The 15,892-nt window shown below is 35.6% G+C and overlaps 1 protein-coding gene across 4 annotated transcripts in view; it reads left to right on the plus strand.

Annotated features, from left to right (window-relative positions):
• Positions 1-6: 6 nt before the first annotated feature.
• STK3 (serine/threonine kinase 3) overlaps positions 7-15,892 on the plus strand; it is a 281,612-nt gene continuing 265,726 nt past the window's right edge. For 3 of the 4 annotated variants that reach the window (XM_015593063.2, XM_025050107.1, XM_025050106.1), the window contains exon 1: positions 7-188. In XM_015593063.2, the coding sequence (XP_015448549.1) occupies positions 163-188 (26 nt within the window). In that variant the 5' untranslated portion in view covers positions 7-162. Of the gene's footprint in view, positions 189-4,316; positions 4,407-15,892 lie in introns of all 4 variants that reach the window. The other variant, XM_025050109.1, reaches the window with a different exon arrangement.

The raw sequence follows: 15,892 nt of genomic DNA on the forward strand, positions 1-15,892 counted from the left end.
CTCCGGGGCGGGAGGGGGATCCGCCGCGGAGTTACGGGAAAGTTGTTCCGAGTTCCTGGAGTTTCCTCTGTGGTTCCCGGGCTCCGCCGGCCGGTGGCCCGGCCTCTTTCCTCCCTCTGGCCTTCCCTGCTCACCAGGTCCTTCCTTTAGCCCCCGGCCGCCATGGAGCAGCCGCCGGCCCCCAAGAGGTAACGTACGCGGGGAGCGAGCAGAAGGTGGGAGGCGGTGGCTGCGGGGCGGGGGCAGCTAGGCCCGGCGGGACCGTGACACCCTCCCCGACTGCGGGACCCCGGGCCGGGTGCCTCGGGGGTGGGGAGGCAGGTCCGAGTGCCCGGCCGCGCCTGTCCTCGGGGCGAAGGGCTCGTGGGGAGGAAGACGCTTGCCTGCCCGCGGCCGGCCTGGCCTGGCCCGGCGCGCGTGGAAAGTCGGTGGGCAGCGCGGGGTTCCATGACCCTGGACTCTTGGGGCGGGCCGAGTTTTCCCTAGTGGCAAATTCGTGAAGCCAGGGAGACATAAAACTAGGAAATTATTGGACTTCTCACAGCCATGTAGGCTTTCATGTCAGATGTTTTTCATAATATTGCCTTTTTAAATTTTTTGGGAAGGCGGGTTTGTTTACAGTTTAAGGAATTAAATGTTAATAGTTACACAGTCTATGAAACTTGTGGATATGCTGCACTGACAGGTGTTCCTCCCTCTCAAGTTCAAAAGTATTTATGGGTGCAAGACAGGAATCTTAAATTAGAACCCCTCCCCCATAGAGTTTTTTTTTTCTTTTAGCATGTAAAAATGTGATGCTTTGGTATTTACTGTTAGTTTATATCCAATATTTGATGTACTGGAAGTATAATAGTACACAGTAGATACGTTTGAACTAATATCTGAAATGATCTTGGGAAGCTAAATCAAGGTTATCCATTGATTTAAGTTCATAATGTGCATTTATCCCCCAAGAATGAATCAATCCACTAACTGATTTTGGATAAAATATTTAACTTCAGTCTTTCATTTTTAGTTTATAAAATAAAGCTACTCATCTCTGTCCCAGATAGTGATATAGCGAAGATTAAAGAGTTTGTGTGTTTTGACACCTGGAGACCTCTAGCTGAAAGATGGTGTATTCATGAACATGAAATAATTAAAAAGGTAGGAACCTTGTGAGCTGTTGTGAATTGGGTGACTAACCTTGAAGCCTGGAAACCATCTGTTCAGGTGAAAAAGGGAGGTTGTGAAGGGGCTTCCAAAGGAGACCTGTTAACAGACAGAGCCCGTCATAGACTCTTTCCTGGCATTTAGTAAAGTATTTGAATTCTGGTATTGATTGGTCACCCAATTTTAGTACTATTGAAGAAAACTGGCAACTTTTTTTTCCTTTTTTTATTTTGGTAGTAATGTAAGGGGCACCTCTGAGCTAGCACCATGAGACAAATTTGAACAACTCTGAATTGAAGTAGAAGCGTTCCCTACTGATTAGCTCTACTCCAAGTTATCAGAATTTCATTATAGATGTAAGAGAACACCTGCCCTTGAAGGTACATTAGAGGGCTTAGGGCCATGTGTAGGTGGCATGCATCACCATTCCATGGTGACGTACTTTTTTCAAAGTAGTGGTTGCGTATTTAATGGACTTAGTTTTAGCTCTCTTCAGAGAGACATGTTACTCTAGGAAGGCATTACTAAAGAGCAAAAGATATGTGACAATCCCATATATTTGAATATCTCAATTTTTTTCATAGCATTTTCATTTTTATAATGTCATTTAATCCTTATAGCAACCCTATCGTGTAAGGTGGATTATAGGTATTAATCCTGTAATTTTGTAGATGAGGACACTAAGAGAGTATGCTCCATGGATAGCTTTGAGTGGCATAACTGATAGTTTTTGTATTGTCCCTATTAATCATTTTCTTCGAATAATGAAATATAGCTACCATTTCTGAGGTCATACTGTTTTCCAGGAACTTTATATATGCATTCCTTTATTTTTTTTCTTGAGAAATAGGAATCCAGGTTCTGCAATTTCCTATGCTAGTTCTAAATTTAATTTCTTTATCTGTAAAATGTATTGTGAGGAGTAAATGAGGTCATATGTAAATGAGATCAGTACTCTATAATGTGTTCAATAATGTTAGTTGTTAGTTTATGTTTTTCTTATTAAATGAAGCTCAGAGAGGTTAAATAGCTTGGTCAAGTGGAGAAGGTGCCAGACAATCCCTGCTGTGATTGGCTGCAGAGTGCATCCTCTCATCGTGAACAGTGATGCCTCTTTTTGAAACTCACTTGCTTTCTTACCATTCCATGGTGTGGTGGTCATCTCTTTCTACAATTTTCTGGTCCCTTTTGCTTGTTTGTTTATTCATTTTTGTTTGTTTACTTAATCCCTGTAAGAATGCCCACTTGCTTTTCTGCCTTGAGTAGCACTTCCATAGGGTTCAGACATTTTTACATTGTCACATTTATTTTGCTGATGTTCAAGTCTGTATGACCGTCAGCTGCTCCTCAGTTAGTATTTTTGATTTTTTCATTTATATCCACTCTTTCATTATCCCATCTAGTTGGTCACTAGATCCTAACAAATTTTCCATCAAAAAGTATGTGGATTCATTTTTTTCCCCCATTTGATTCCCAGTACCACTACCCTATGCCAGGGTTTTATGATGTTCACACTGATTTACAGCACTGTAGTTCGGTGATTTTCAAAAATTTTAGCAGCAGAAGGGCTCTGTTTGGAGTAGGGCAGGGAACCAGAACCTGGTTCCCAGTGCCTTGTCTCCTTTTATTCCCTTTTTGCTGTCCTACAGAACCTCATAATTTAATACATGTTTGCTTTAGTTCATCCTGCACATGGCTTCCGATTTATTTTGCTTAAATAGCACTTCATTCATGCTACTCCTTTTTTGGGGCACTGGGGTTGGTGCACACTTGTCAGTTTTGTACCCAAGGCTCCCATCACTTAATCTCAGCCTTAACACCCAACCTTCTGTTACTATTCTCCAAGATCAGTCTTTTCTGAAGTTTTTCTGTTCTTTATTTAGGTTGTAGGCTGTGGGTACTCCCAGCTTTGCCTTTGTTCATGCTTTTCCTTTAGAAAAGTGTGTTATTTTTTTGCTAGTAACCTGTGTTTTTTTGTTCTTTCCAGGCCTGCTTCATAAAGTATCTTATTTGAGTATTTTCTATCCTAAGATAAATCTCTGTATTCCTAATATGATATCCACTTGACTATATGCCATGATTATATTGTTCTTTTTTAATGACAAAGTTTTAGACATCCAAAAGATAATGAGGACTAATTTAATACATATTTGTGCATCACTGCCCAGCTTTAGAAATAAAATATTAGAAGTACACTTGAAGCCCCCTAAGTATATCTGTTCTAAATTGTATTCCCTCCCCTTCCCCCAAAGGGCTGTTACTGTCCTGAGTTGGGTATTTGTCATTCTCATATGTGTCTTTATGCTTTTAGCATGTTCATGTATATCTGATATTGTATTAGGTCTGGGTGTTAGGCCCAACTTTGTACTGACTTTGAAATTTGCTTCTTTGGGTATCATTCTTCTCTGGGAACTGGAGATTCCAGTGTGCAGCCATATCTAAGAATTGTGACTAGATGATCTGTAAGGAAAAATCACATTATTTTTGGTCTTCTCAACAAGGCTTGTGTTAAACATAGGCAATAGACGTGGTTGCCCATGTCACTGACTGGAGGTACCAGAAAGGCTTTTAGATTTCCCGATTTCCTTAATAGGTCTGTCATAGTGGTTTTCATAAGTCCTTATTAAAATGAAGTTCTTCTGGGAAGGGAAATCTGTGAAATGGTTACTAATTATTAGCATTTTGTAGGTTGAGTTTATCAGAATTTTTTGTACGGAAACCTCTAGCTGAGTAAAAAATGACCACAGAATATGTAAGTTTTGATAGGTAGAGAGGGAAATAGCCAAAACATGACTCTTCAAAAGTGGAACGTTCATCGAAAAGGAGATGAGTCTCTATGATAGACAGCAATGAGAACTCTGGTTGCTGGAGGGTAGGTAGTTATATACAGTACTTCTCAAAGAGAGAGGATGGAATGTCATTGCTGGTGAGATATACTTTACCAGACAGGCCTTGTTCCTCAGTTAGATTATGGGATTAATTGTTCAAAATTAAAAATTTGTCAGTCAAGCTATATTTGGAGGAAAATTGGTGTGGAACAGTGAAAAATACTGGGAGGATAATAATAATAAGAGTGAGTTATTGAAACTTACTCTTAAGCACGTGAGGAGAGTTCTTTGATTTAAGCAAAGTTGGATTCTGTGGCCAATTTTTTTTTCTTATAGTGTGAAAAGGTAGTTTGGAGGAAGTAAAGTTGAAGATTGAAGTCAAAATGTTAACATTACAAAGTGCATTCACATAAATGAAAAATGAAGGTAAGAAAACAATCATAAGGGAAAGTTTTGCTATGAATGAATGGATTATCAGCCAGATGATAGATTGTTATGGAATGAAAACACAAAGGTAAAGGATGAAGATATAGAATAGTAAAGTAGAAAGTATTCATATTTTCCTCAGCACATTGGCCTTAGCATCTGTAGCTCTTAGGGCAGAAATTAGGAATGGAGATGGACAGCAGAGAACTCTCAACTCTCAGGAACTGAGTGGGACAAAGCAGTAAAACAGAGAGGTAGATAGTTGAATATCAGGAAAACCATGAGACATTGCAATGAGAGAGGTGGACTTCATTTTATGTCTGTGTCCCTAATTTATGCGTCCCTAGAGTGTTAGTGGAATTCTTGTGTGCTTATTACCAGGGAGATTCTCAAAGTGGGGAGTTGTCTTTGAGAAGTTAAACTCTAAGCACTCTTAAAAAATAAAGTCAGTAGCCTCAATAGGAGGTCCTGGGAAGCTCCCAACTTTAGAGGCAAGCAAAATAGTCTAAGGGGAAAAGAATTGAGCAGACAGGAACATCTCTTTGCATCAATGACTTGGTCCCTAAAACATATGTTCCTTTTGGCTTTTCTTGGTTAATTTGGGGTTATACCAACTCCATTAGAGTTGATTTAGGCCCTGTAAATGGGAATTGTCAGTTGACTTGTCCTTCTTAGAGAGAGGAAGTGTGACAAAATCTGGAGCAGTTCCTGGTGAGCCAACTTTAGTTACACATTAAGACAATAGATAAACTCAGTCTTTAGTCAACTCTAGGCAATGATTAATTTATCCACTGTTCTTTAAGGGGCTGAGACATAGCATATATTAGTACTGAAAATTTTGTTAGAAATATAAAGAAAAGGTAAACATCTATTAAACACATCTAGGTTGAAATTTGTTTTCCTGATGTAATTTAAATTCCCATTCCAGAAATGTGTATCATTAAAGCTTTAATAATAAAAGGTTTAAATTGAGCACTTCTTGTTTAGATTGTAAGGGGTGAAAAGTTCTTAGAATTTAATTTTCCTGGTTTCAAAGAAGTTACTTGAATTAGAGGTACTGTCACTTCAAGCTATTTTATATTGGCTTTCAAAAAAAAAAGTATATATATATGTATATATATATATGTATATATATATATATACATATATATATATATGATGAGACCCAGTACAGACCCATATATATAAAACTAAAACAGAAGCTTTATGAAATGTGCAATGTTTTCTGGCATTTTTCTGTTTTATGTTCTGTTCTATTTCAGTGAAAAACTGCTGGTCATGATCCACCAAATTATTTTCATGACCTGTTAATGGGTTGTGATTGCAGTTTGAAAAAAACATTGTTGTATTTAGTAGAGACAGTCAGGAAACTGATTTCATTTCTAACTCCATCCTGTTATCAAAAGCTTGACGACGGCATTGCCAAAGGAATCCAGAGTGGTGTAATTATAATAACCTGTACATATACTAGAGATATTCTTTAAGAATCTAGAAGAGAAAGAGGTGAAAGGGAGAGAGGAAACTATCATTTAAAAGTTACTGTATTTTGAACACTTTACGTATGTCCCAATTAAAGTATGGAAAAGTTCAAAATGATTATCTATAATGTATGACAGAGTTTACAAAGGAAAATGTAAAACATAAGGGTTGCTATCAGGCAAGAGCTCATTTGCCTTCTGGTGTAGAATGACCCCATGCACTGGAAATACCCAACTGTAATTATGATGACCTCAATTTCTGACTCCCTACCAGCTCCACCCTGTATAACTACCAGAGGTCTTCAGAATTTGCTTTGAAAGGGGACATTTATACTGTCTGATAGAAACTTAGTTTTATTTGTCTCAAGCCTCTTTTTTGTTGTAATTTTATTTGAATTGCCTCATATGTTGGGATTATTCTAATTTCAAGAAGCTTTTAGTTTTTAAAACAAAGATTCTATATTTGAAATGTCTTCTTATGACTGTTTTGTCTATATGGAGTCTCAAAGTGAATAAATGAAAGTAACAAATATATAAACAGACATGTACGAATATTAAAAATAAATTCATTGTTTACATGCCTTGAATATTAAGTTGCAGATTACCTTGAACTTCCTAAAAGTACATCAATGGATATGTCTTTAAAAATGACTTTCTAGCAAAATGAGAATTACAGAGAGTTGTTACTATGATAGCGGACATCTTACTAAAGAGGTAAATTGAGTAAATTTTTTCAGATGTAAATTTTTGATGTTAATATTAGTATCTTGATACAAACATACATGCACTTATAAAACTGGGGCAGTTGTTGAGCATGTATGATTCTAAGGATGAGGTAGTTTCTGTATTCAAAATACAGAATATTATTCCTTGTCTGGATTATCTTTTCATTTTTAGGATTTTTGGTTTTCTGAAATTATGAGACCTAGAGTCCTATAATTGGAAAGGAATGCAGGTTAAAATTATTTTTGTAGTTTTGGTGAAGTTTTTTATATTTCAAGAAAACATAAGTGAAAGATAGTGGGCAGCTAATTTCCATGACTATCTCTCTGTAGCTATTCTTTCTCTCCAGTCTCTTCTGAGTTGCCGCATTCTCCTGTTTCTTTCTAAAAACTGACTTTCTTTATTCACTGATCATTGCTCGTAGCAGAAATGTACTGTCAGCCTTGAGTTCATTCATTTTGCTCATTTATTCAGATATTTAGTAATTAATAGTTAACTGCCTTTCGAATGTCAGTGCTGGGAACACTGTTGAATGAAACATAAGAGATTTTTGCCCTCATAGAACATATACTCTAGTTGGAGCTTGAGCTGTGAAGGATAGAAGTTAGCATGTATGGACAGAGAAAAATGGTGGAACCTACTTAGTAGGGCAATTGGAGGAAGCTTCTCTGAAAAGATGATACTTAAGCTGCAACATGAGGTTAAGAAGTTATCCGTTTGAGTAGCCAGAAAGCATTCCAGGTAGAGGTAAAGGCTATAAGAAGACCTGGAGGTGGGAAAATTTTTAGTGTGTGGGAGGAATTGAAATGAGGCCACTGTGGCTGGGTTGTGGAATGGGAGAAAGTGGTTGGAGATAAGGTCAGAGAGGTGGGCAGGGATTCAACGATTCAGGTCTTGAAAGGAATTTGGATTAAGTCAGAGTACGTTGCACTGTTTTATTCAGAATTTTAAACAGTTTATGGTTTTACAAGATCATTCTGGTTGCTTTGGGTTGAGTAGATTGTAGAGGGGTAAGATTAAAAGCAGGGAAACAAGTTAGGAGGCTGTTTTAATAGTTCATGGTTAGATATGGTAGAGTCAGTGGAGATGGAGAAAAGTGGACAAATTTAAGTTGTATTTTGGAGTTAGAAATGGAGGACTTACTAAGAGACTAGATGTAGGGAATGAGGAAGAAAGAATCAATTCTAGCTCTTCAATTTTGGGTTCGAGCAACTTGGGGTAAGATTGGGAGAGGAACGGGTTTGGGTATCTGTAGTCTCTTAGAATTCCAAACTCAAGATGGTGAATTGCTTTGGCCCAAAATGTGATATTATGTGGTTCCCCCAGAAGAGGAAGCAGGTAGGGAGGAAATGATGGCCACTGACTTTTTTTAACCTTTTGTTTTCTCTGCATTAGACTAGAGAATAGGAGAAAAACCAAGCCTTTGTTAGGTGTTGAAATATTCAGGTGTCTTTGTAACCTGCTGTTAAAAGAAAATCTTTTATTGCAAAATAAAACATCAGTGAAAAACAAATGTATAGCTTGATGAAGTACTATAAGGCAGACAGCTTTGTAATCACCAATCAGATAGAACGTTGCCATCCTCCCTAGTAGGCCCTCTGAGTGCTCCATCGTGATCACACCCACCTTTCCCCATAAGAAACTATTATCCTGACTTTTATAGTAATAACCTAAATGTGCATTACTAGACACTCTAGGTTAGTCTTGCTGATTAAAAAATCATTTTAAATAAACTTTTAATCTTCGGTTTAGTCCTCCATCCGTTTTCTTGTTGAAGAACCCATCCTATTTCCCACAGCTTCCCACAGCCTGAATTTTGCTGATTGCTCACTTGGAGCAATTCATCATGTTCCTTTGTCTTCCATATTGCTTGCATATGGGCAGTGGATCCAGAGAATGGATCAGACTCAAGTTGGATCCCTTAGCCATTGTTATGGGCAAGACTCTACTGGTTACTTAGTGGTCAGCTGTCTCTCTTTTTTCTGTTGTTAGCCGCTGTTAATGGTTAGTGCTTATTTCTGTTAATTCATTGGGTGTTGCAAATTGGTGAATTCTAAATACATCATTTTGTTTTCATTTATTAGTTGGATTGTTTTTATAAAACATCTTCTCTTTGGTTACCCAGAAGTATAGTTTATAAAGGAAAGACAGGATAAATGCTTGATTCTTTTCCTTTATTTACCCATTTTCATGATAATGAGTCAGTTTCCTATTTTCTTCCAAAGGGGACCATTTTTTTTTTAATGCCATTATGAACTGATGGACTTAAACATATTTGATGGATTTTAATCCATTGGAAACACTGTCGCTGAAGCTCAAAAGTGTCCTGTCTTTGGTCAGTGGGAGTCTTAGGAGCCAACACAACTGTAGTGGTCTTTGCTAGCTGCCTTGCTGTCTCCTGTGATAAGATAGTCAAGGCTCATCTTGTCCATTTCCTGTCCCAGGTCCAGAATCAGCTTTTTCTCCAAGAAGCCCTACTTTGTTTTAGCAAAAAACCCTACTTTCTTTTAGTCTTTATTTCAAGGCCCTAACTGGTCACTGAGGTTATTTTTAAATAGCATTTTATTCATTCATAGGAGAACTGACTCGTTTTTTCAAACCATGGGATATTCTATCAAAAAATTATGGCACTGGGAGTTTTGAGTTTCTTTCTCTGAATAATATCTCCACATAAATTTGTTTCTAAGTTTGAGTCAGAAATTGGGCATGTATACGCAAATTCTGTGGTAGAGACTATTTAGAGGACTTTTATCTCCATGTTCTCCTTATCTTACTCTGGTTGCCTTTACTATTATCCTAATATAGAGTCTCACTTCTTTCTCACTGCTGAATGTTTCAGGTGACCCAGTTTCTCCTTTTCTTAAATGAAAAAGATACAGAAAATAAAAGATTTCAAGACAAATGACACCACTAGTGATAAGATTGGATTTCAGGCCTTATTTTTTAAGGTAGAACTTTTATCCTGCCTTGTCTTGCATACATAAAAATATATCTATGTACAAACAAAATTCAAGGGCATCTTCACGCTGCTTTATAAATTTAACCCTAACTGCCTGCAGTATGATAAATTGCAAAATAAAGCAATCCAGATATTAAATACCATATGTTATGTTAAATACCTTATGTTATACCTTTTTACTTTGATATTAGCTCTTCTTGTTAAGTTTTATTTTGCTTTTGAATAAATAAAATGAGGTATTTGTCTCAGGGACGTAGTTAGTAATTTACATTTGTCAGTGTGTTATATAACTTCAGAAATAATTAGTTTTGTTGTAATTATGGTATTAAAAGACATTAGGTTGCACCTGTAAGTTGATACGTGAATTAGTCTCATTTTTGCAAACAAATAGCAAGTAACCATTTTCCAATGGTCATCTATTCAAACATTTTTAATAATCATTGAAATTTGGATCATAGAAAGAGGTTAGAGAGAAATGATTGCTCTGATTAAAATTCATAGTTCATATAATTCTAAGAATTCTAAGAATTATAATTACAAATTAAGCAGTAGAATTCCATGAAATTCCAGTGGAAATTAAAAATGTAGGTACTAATTAACTCTTGAGAAGAAAGTATTTGATGACATTTTTTTCCTTGTAGATTGAAGTTTTCTTCTATATGCTTGATTCTTTTGTATATTTGCATTTTTTTTCCTCTTTTTTCCTAATAGAAGAGAATTCAAGTACCAGGCCAATGATAAGAATATAGAATTCCCCCCTCCTTATATACAGATTCTCAATATTTGACTAGTCAGCTTTGATTAATATTCATAAAAAACTCATGTGATGTGAAAGAGCCTGCCAAATTAGTGATATGGTGAAAACTTTAAAAGTATTTAGCATCATTGAGAAGTATGGTATACCATATAAAGGATTTTTCTAATTAAATGAAGTAAACCACTTTATACATTATACTTCTAAAACATTTAAAAACACTTTTAAAACAACCAGTTTTGATGGAAATCATTCCAAAATGAAGACGCTTGACCCGGTCTTCTGAAGATGCTTGCTTTCTTAATTACTTAATAATATTTTTCATGAATATTAGTTCATAAAAACAGTCACAGAAACAGTTCATAGAACTGTTCATAGTTTTAGTTAATAGAAGCAGTCAAGTGTGCACTTTTAGTGTGTTTGAAGCTTTGTTGCTGACTGTAGTTTTTTTCCCCCTAAACCTGGTCTTTCTTTTACTGTTTTCTGTCATTTCTCGTTGCTGTATCCTTCTATGAATTGCTACTTATCTTAGAAATAATTATCTGACCTGACAGTAGCTTTCCTTTTTCCAAAGTACATGCTCTTTGTATCAGTTTTTGCTTACCAGAGGTCTTTTTCTCTTCTGGGCTCATAGTACATCTTGAAATCTTTTGACTAAGAAGAACATTATTGTGCAATGAAGGAGAGAAACTTTTTTTTTTTTTTTTACAAACTTTCTTATGTTTCTAAAATTTAATATGAAAATAGCCAATTTTTTTTTTTGCATCAAAAAAGAACAGGATTTTACTCTAAAAAGCCCACAAAATTCCTAAGTTAAAAAAAATTGCTGACATTTTGGAGTACTACTTAGATTTTGAGGATTCTTGGTATTACCAAAGCAAATTAGATTTCCAGAAGGTATTTATACCTGTACAAATACAGTAACATTACATTTATAGTTGTTTATTTTTAATTTCTATTGGTGAAGTATTTAGGCTATTTATCTTAGAATGGTCAATCTTTATATATATATTAGTTTACTTTTAAATTCTTATAATGTTCAATCTCTTTTTTCTTACTAGATACTGCTGGGATTTTAACATTTTATTTTCATTTCTAAAAAACCAAAATCAAACAAGTAAAAATAATCCCAATTTAAAAAGATAAGAATTATTTTCACAAAGCACAAAAATCATGAACTTTTTCTCAGTCTCTTCATAATTTGTTTACAAAGAATCACAGAGAAATACTGAGAAGTGGCTTTATGTGTGCTGTGGCTGTGCTCTGAGAAATCAATCAAAATAGCGTCCATCTGTGCAAACAGCCACTGTCTCCACAGCCCCCTGTCCCTATTCATGAAAGCCTATTGCAGAAGTCAAGAGTATAGACCTCATTGAATGATACAGATGTTAATATTGTCAGTTTACTTTCCTTGAAGTCACAAGTTTATTAACGTAGTTACACCTTTAGTTAATGTGTTAATGTTTAGGATTATTGCAATTCTAGTATTCTTCCAGGGATGGGAGTGAGGAGTTGTGAGTGTGTAGAGACTAAATCCTCATATTTTATCTTCAAAATTTGAGGTGTAGGGGAATAAATGAGGAAGAAAATATATGAGAAAAATCTAGTTTTTAAGTGTAGGTGATATCTTTGGCACAGATCCATGTGGGTTTTTCCATATGGCAGGTACATGGGTAGACCTTGGCAAGTTTCATATAGAAGTATCTTCTTTTATTTTTAATCAGTTAAAGATTCTGTTCCCTTTTTTAGTTCTCAAATCTAGGTATGTTATTGGCAATATGGACTGGATGAAAAGTTATGAGACATAGGTCTACATATAAAATTATGTTTGATTTTTATTTTAGTAGGACATAAGTATGTTGCAGCATTTTCAAATGCGCTGGTTTATGTCGTCCGTATTTTTTTGATTTGTGTTTTTTGAAAAATTAGTTATTAAGAAGGTGAATGCAGTAACAGGTCTTTAAGGCTTGGGAGTGTTACAACGTTTAACTTTGTATAGGTTTGTTTTATGAGAAATTAAAAGGAATCATATTACTTTCCAGTTGAGGGTAAGTAAAAAAAATCATAGAAAATAAAAATGAAAGACTGTAAGGATGAAGGAAAGAGAAAAATAGCTGCTTTTCCTTTAGAGCTCTTTGCCAGGAAATAATAATTTTAGAGTACTTTTGGGCAAAGAGCCCAACTTGAAGGGAAATGGTATGATAGAGTTGAAAAACAAGACTTTAATTTTAAAAAGTCTTCTAACTGTTGTAAAATATCAATTTTCCTAGGCAGATTTCAGCTCATTCTAGTGCCAGTAATTAATTAAACCCCCCCCAAATTTTATAGTTTTTAAAAAGTAAATAAACTATGAGATCATCAAATTACATCTATTTTATTATTAAAACTGTAATACTTACTAGTGAAACAAGAGCCAGAGCTTTAGCGTCAGCAAGACCTTGGGTCTGACCTTAGCTCTGCCATTTACTGCAGTGCATGGTGGGCAAGTTACTTAACAGTCTCAGTATACTCATTTGTAAAATGGATGTGATAAAAGTACTCATTCTTTGGGTTTTGTCAAGATTAAGTGAATAGTGATTGTAAAGCATTTATTCCTGAAGACAGTGTCCAAAGTGTTTAAATAATGTCTTTGGCATTGTCAACATCTTTTGAAGAAACATGTAACTTTTCAAGGGGATAAAAGGATGACTTTCATTTGGATACATATGTTCTAGTTGAGTTAAAAAAAAAAAAGAAAATCAGTTTTATTACTTAAGAGCTAAAAATCTAAATATTTGCGAAATGCTTGTCCTTTAAAAAGCAAAAGAGAGCAGTAGAGAAATCCTTGAATTTTGTTAGTTTGAGATAAAATGTACTACCTGTTATTGAAATAGAAAAGATGTTTGACTTTGTTGATTCAGGATCAGATTCATCATTGTGTAATTTAGAAAAATGTTCATTATTTAAGATTAACTTCGAGGCTTTTTGACATTGTTTAATAATGGAATGTTTAAGGATTAGAGGATGAAATCTTATGTATTTTGAAGATGTTTGACTTTTCTAACAGTATTCAAGATAAAACTGCAAGGATTGAAGACTGGAACTTGATTTTAAATGAGATAACAGTTATGACTTATTAAATAGCTACTATTAGTAGTAACAAAGCTACCAATAGTGTGATCACTAAAATATAGGGAAATTTGCCAGAAGAGAAAAAGACATTGAAAATTACAGCTGAAGTGAGGTAGAAGGTCCTTTATGAAGAAGGAATCTCTGTTCTCCCAGATAGAAATTTTTTCTCTTCTGCTGAATTTGTACTCTGGCTAGGTCCTCTTCTCCATGATTAGTTTTCTAAGAGATCTAGAGGATAAATGCTAATTATTTTGACTAGGGAGCGAGAGCCAGCAGTGTAGAAAGCCTTCCTTTGTGTCTCCTTTTGAAAGTCTTTGGCCAAAACAATTGAAATAAAAAATGGGCAAAGGACTTGAATAGACATTTCTCGAAAGATATACAGATGGACAATAAGCACATGAAAAGATGTTCAACATCACTAATCATTAGGGAAATGCCAATCGAAACCGCAGTGAGATACCGCACTATGCTTTGGGATGGCTCTTATGAAAATAAAGCAAAACAAAAAACCCCAGAAAATAACAAGTGTTGTGTAGGATGGTAACAATTGGAACCCTCCTACATTGCTGGTGGGAATGTAAAATAGTGTAGTCATTGTGGGAAACAGTGCGGTGGTCCCTTAAAAAATTAAATATACAATTACCATGTGACATAGCAATTCCACTTCTAGGTATATACCAGAAATAATTGAAAGCAGGGACTTGAGTTATTTGTACACCAGAGTTTATTATCAGCATTACTCACAATAGCTAAAAGGTGACAGCAACCGGCATGTTCACTGATGGATGAATGGATAAGTAAAATGTGTGTGTGTTTACATGTATGTTTGTATACATACACACACACACACACACACACACACACACACACACACACACACACACTGATATATTGTTCAACCTTGAAAAGGAATAAGATTGTGGTGTATACTACACCATGGATGAATCTCGAAAAAAAAGTGAAAGAAGCCAGACACAAAAGGACCCATATTGTATGATTCCACTTATATGAGGTACTTACACTAGTCAAATTCATAGAGACAGAAAATAGAATAGTGGTTACTAGGGGCTGGGGGGAGGGGGAAGTGGGAAATTGTTTTATAAGTAAAGAGTTTTAGTTTGGGAAGTTGAAAAGAGGAATCAAAGAGGAAAGAAAGGAAGAGGACTAAATACAGTCCCTTCAGTTTTCTACCTTAGGTCTTTTGTGACTGGGCTGTTTCTTTTCTGGAGCTAATTTGCATTTTGGTGTTAGCAGACTTTTCAGAAAGAGCCTGTACCTTCTGACTAGCTTCAGATCTCCAGCCCCCTAAATTTGCACTTTCTTTTCCTGTCCTACCCTTATGTTTTTATATAATTTTATACAAATGATTTCATCTTCTTTGTAGAGAAGGTTGAAATTCTGTGACTGGTAGGAAGAACTACCTTATGCACTTTCATCTTAATTTCATTTATTTTTCCTACATAATATTTGCTTCTGTCACAGAGGAGATTTTCTTCTTTTCCCCCCAACTTTCATCTGACCTTCGAACACATCCCTTCTCATACCTTTGACGACTTTGCTCCAATAATCACATTTTTGTTCCCCATTTCTAGAATCTTTAAAATCTCTTTTCAAAGCTTCATTCTGGCTCAGCCTTCAAACTCAGGCCTTGTCTGTATAATGAAACTGTTTTTAGATAGCAGATGACCAGTCATTGTTTGGAAAGATCAGAAACCTTTTCCCTGTTCTCATCCCCCTCACGTCTCTGTTTCTTGAAACTGTCTCTTTCTTTGGCTTTCTGATTTTTCTCTTGCTTCTTTTTCTCTGACTATTTTATATGCTCTTCTTCCCAATTCATAATTGAGAGTGGCCTTGCATTTTCTTTCTCTTTTTTTATGTAGTTATTTCCTTGGTGAGTTTATCCACCTTTGTGGCTTCAACTTTGATTAAAATGACCCACAAATACATACTTTTGAGACTTGGAATCTTTGTACTCATTCTTATTCAGTATTTACAATCCACTAAGTAACATTTGACTACTTTGCTGTTTCCTTAAAGGCAGCATGTTCAAAATGGAATCCTTACCTTCCATCTAACCTCTATTAATTAGTGATTCACCATTTTCCAGTTTGCATTTGTTGTGTGTCTCATCTACTTGGTTTCCTGTATTAGTTATTCTGTTACTTATGTTCTTTAAGACCACAAGGAAGAGAGGTACACAGATTATCTTTAGTAATGAAATTTTATTCTGAGGATACTCAGGAAATGTGTACGGAGTAGTGTGGGAAGGTGCCCAATCAGCTTCTTTTTCCCTCTGAGCTTCAATGTCTCTAATACTGGTTGTGGTATAGGCTCCATTAATAAGAGGAATAGCAGCTTAGAGTCACTTGGAATAATGAATTGAGCTCCAGTGACCTTAGTTATCTTTGTTTACTAGAAGTTATACTTTTTGAAATTTAAGGTTAATTGGATCATTTTGTAA

Source organism: Pteropus alecto, unplaced genomic scaffold (genome assembly GCF_000325575.1).
Source record: "Pteropus alecto unplaced genomic scaffold, ASM32557v1 scaffold164, whole genome shotgun sequence".
Lineage (NCBI taxonomy): Eukaryota > Metazoa > Chordata > Mammalia > Chiroptera > Pteropodidae > Pteropus > Pteropus alecto.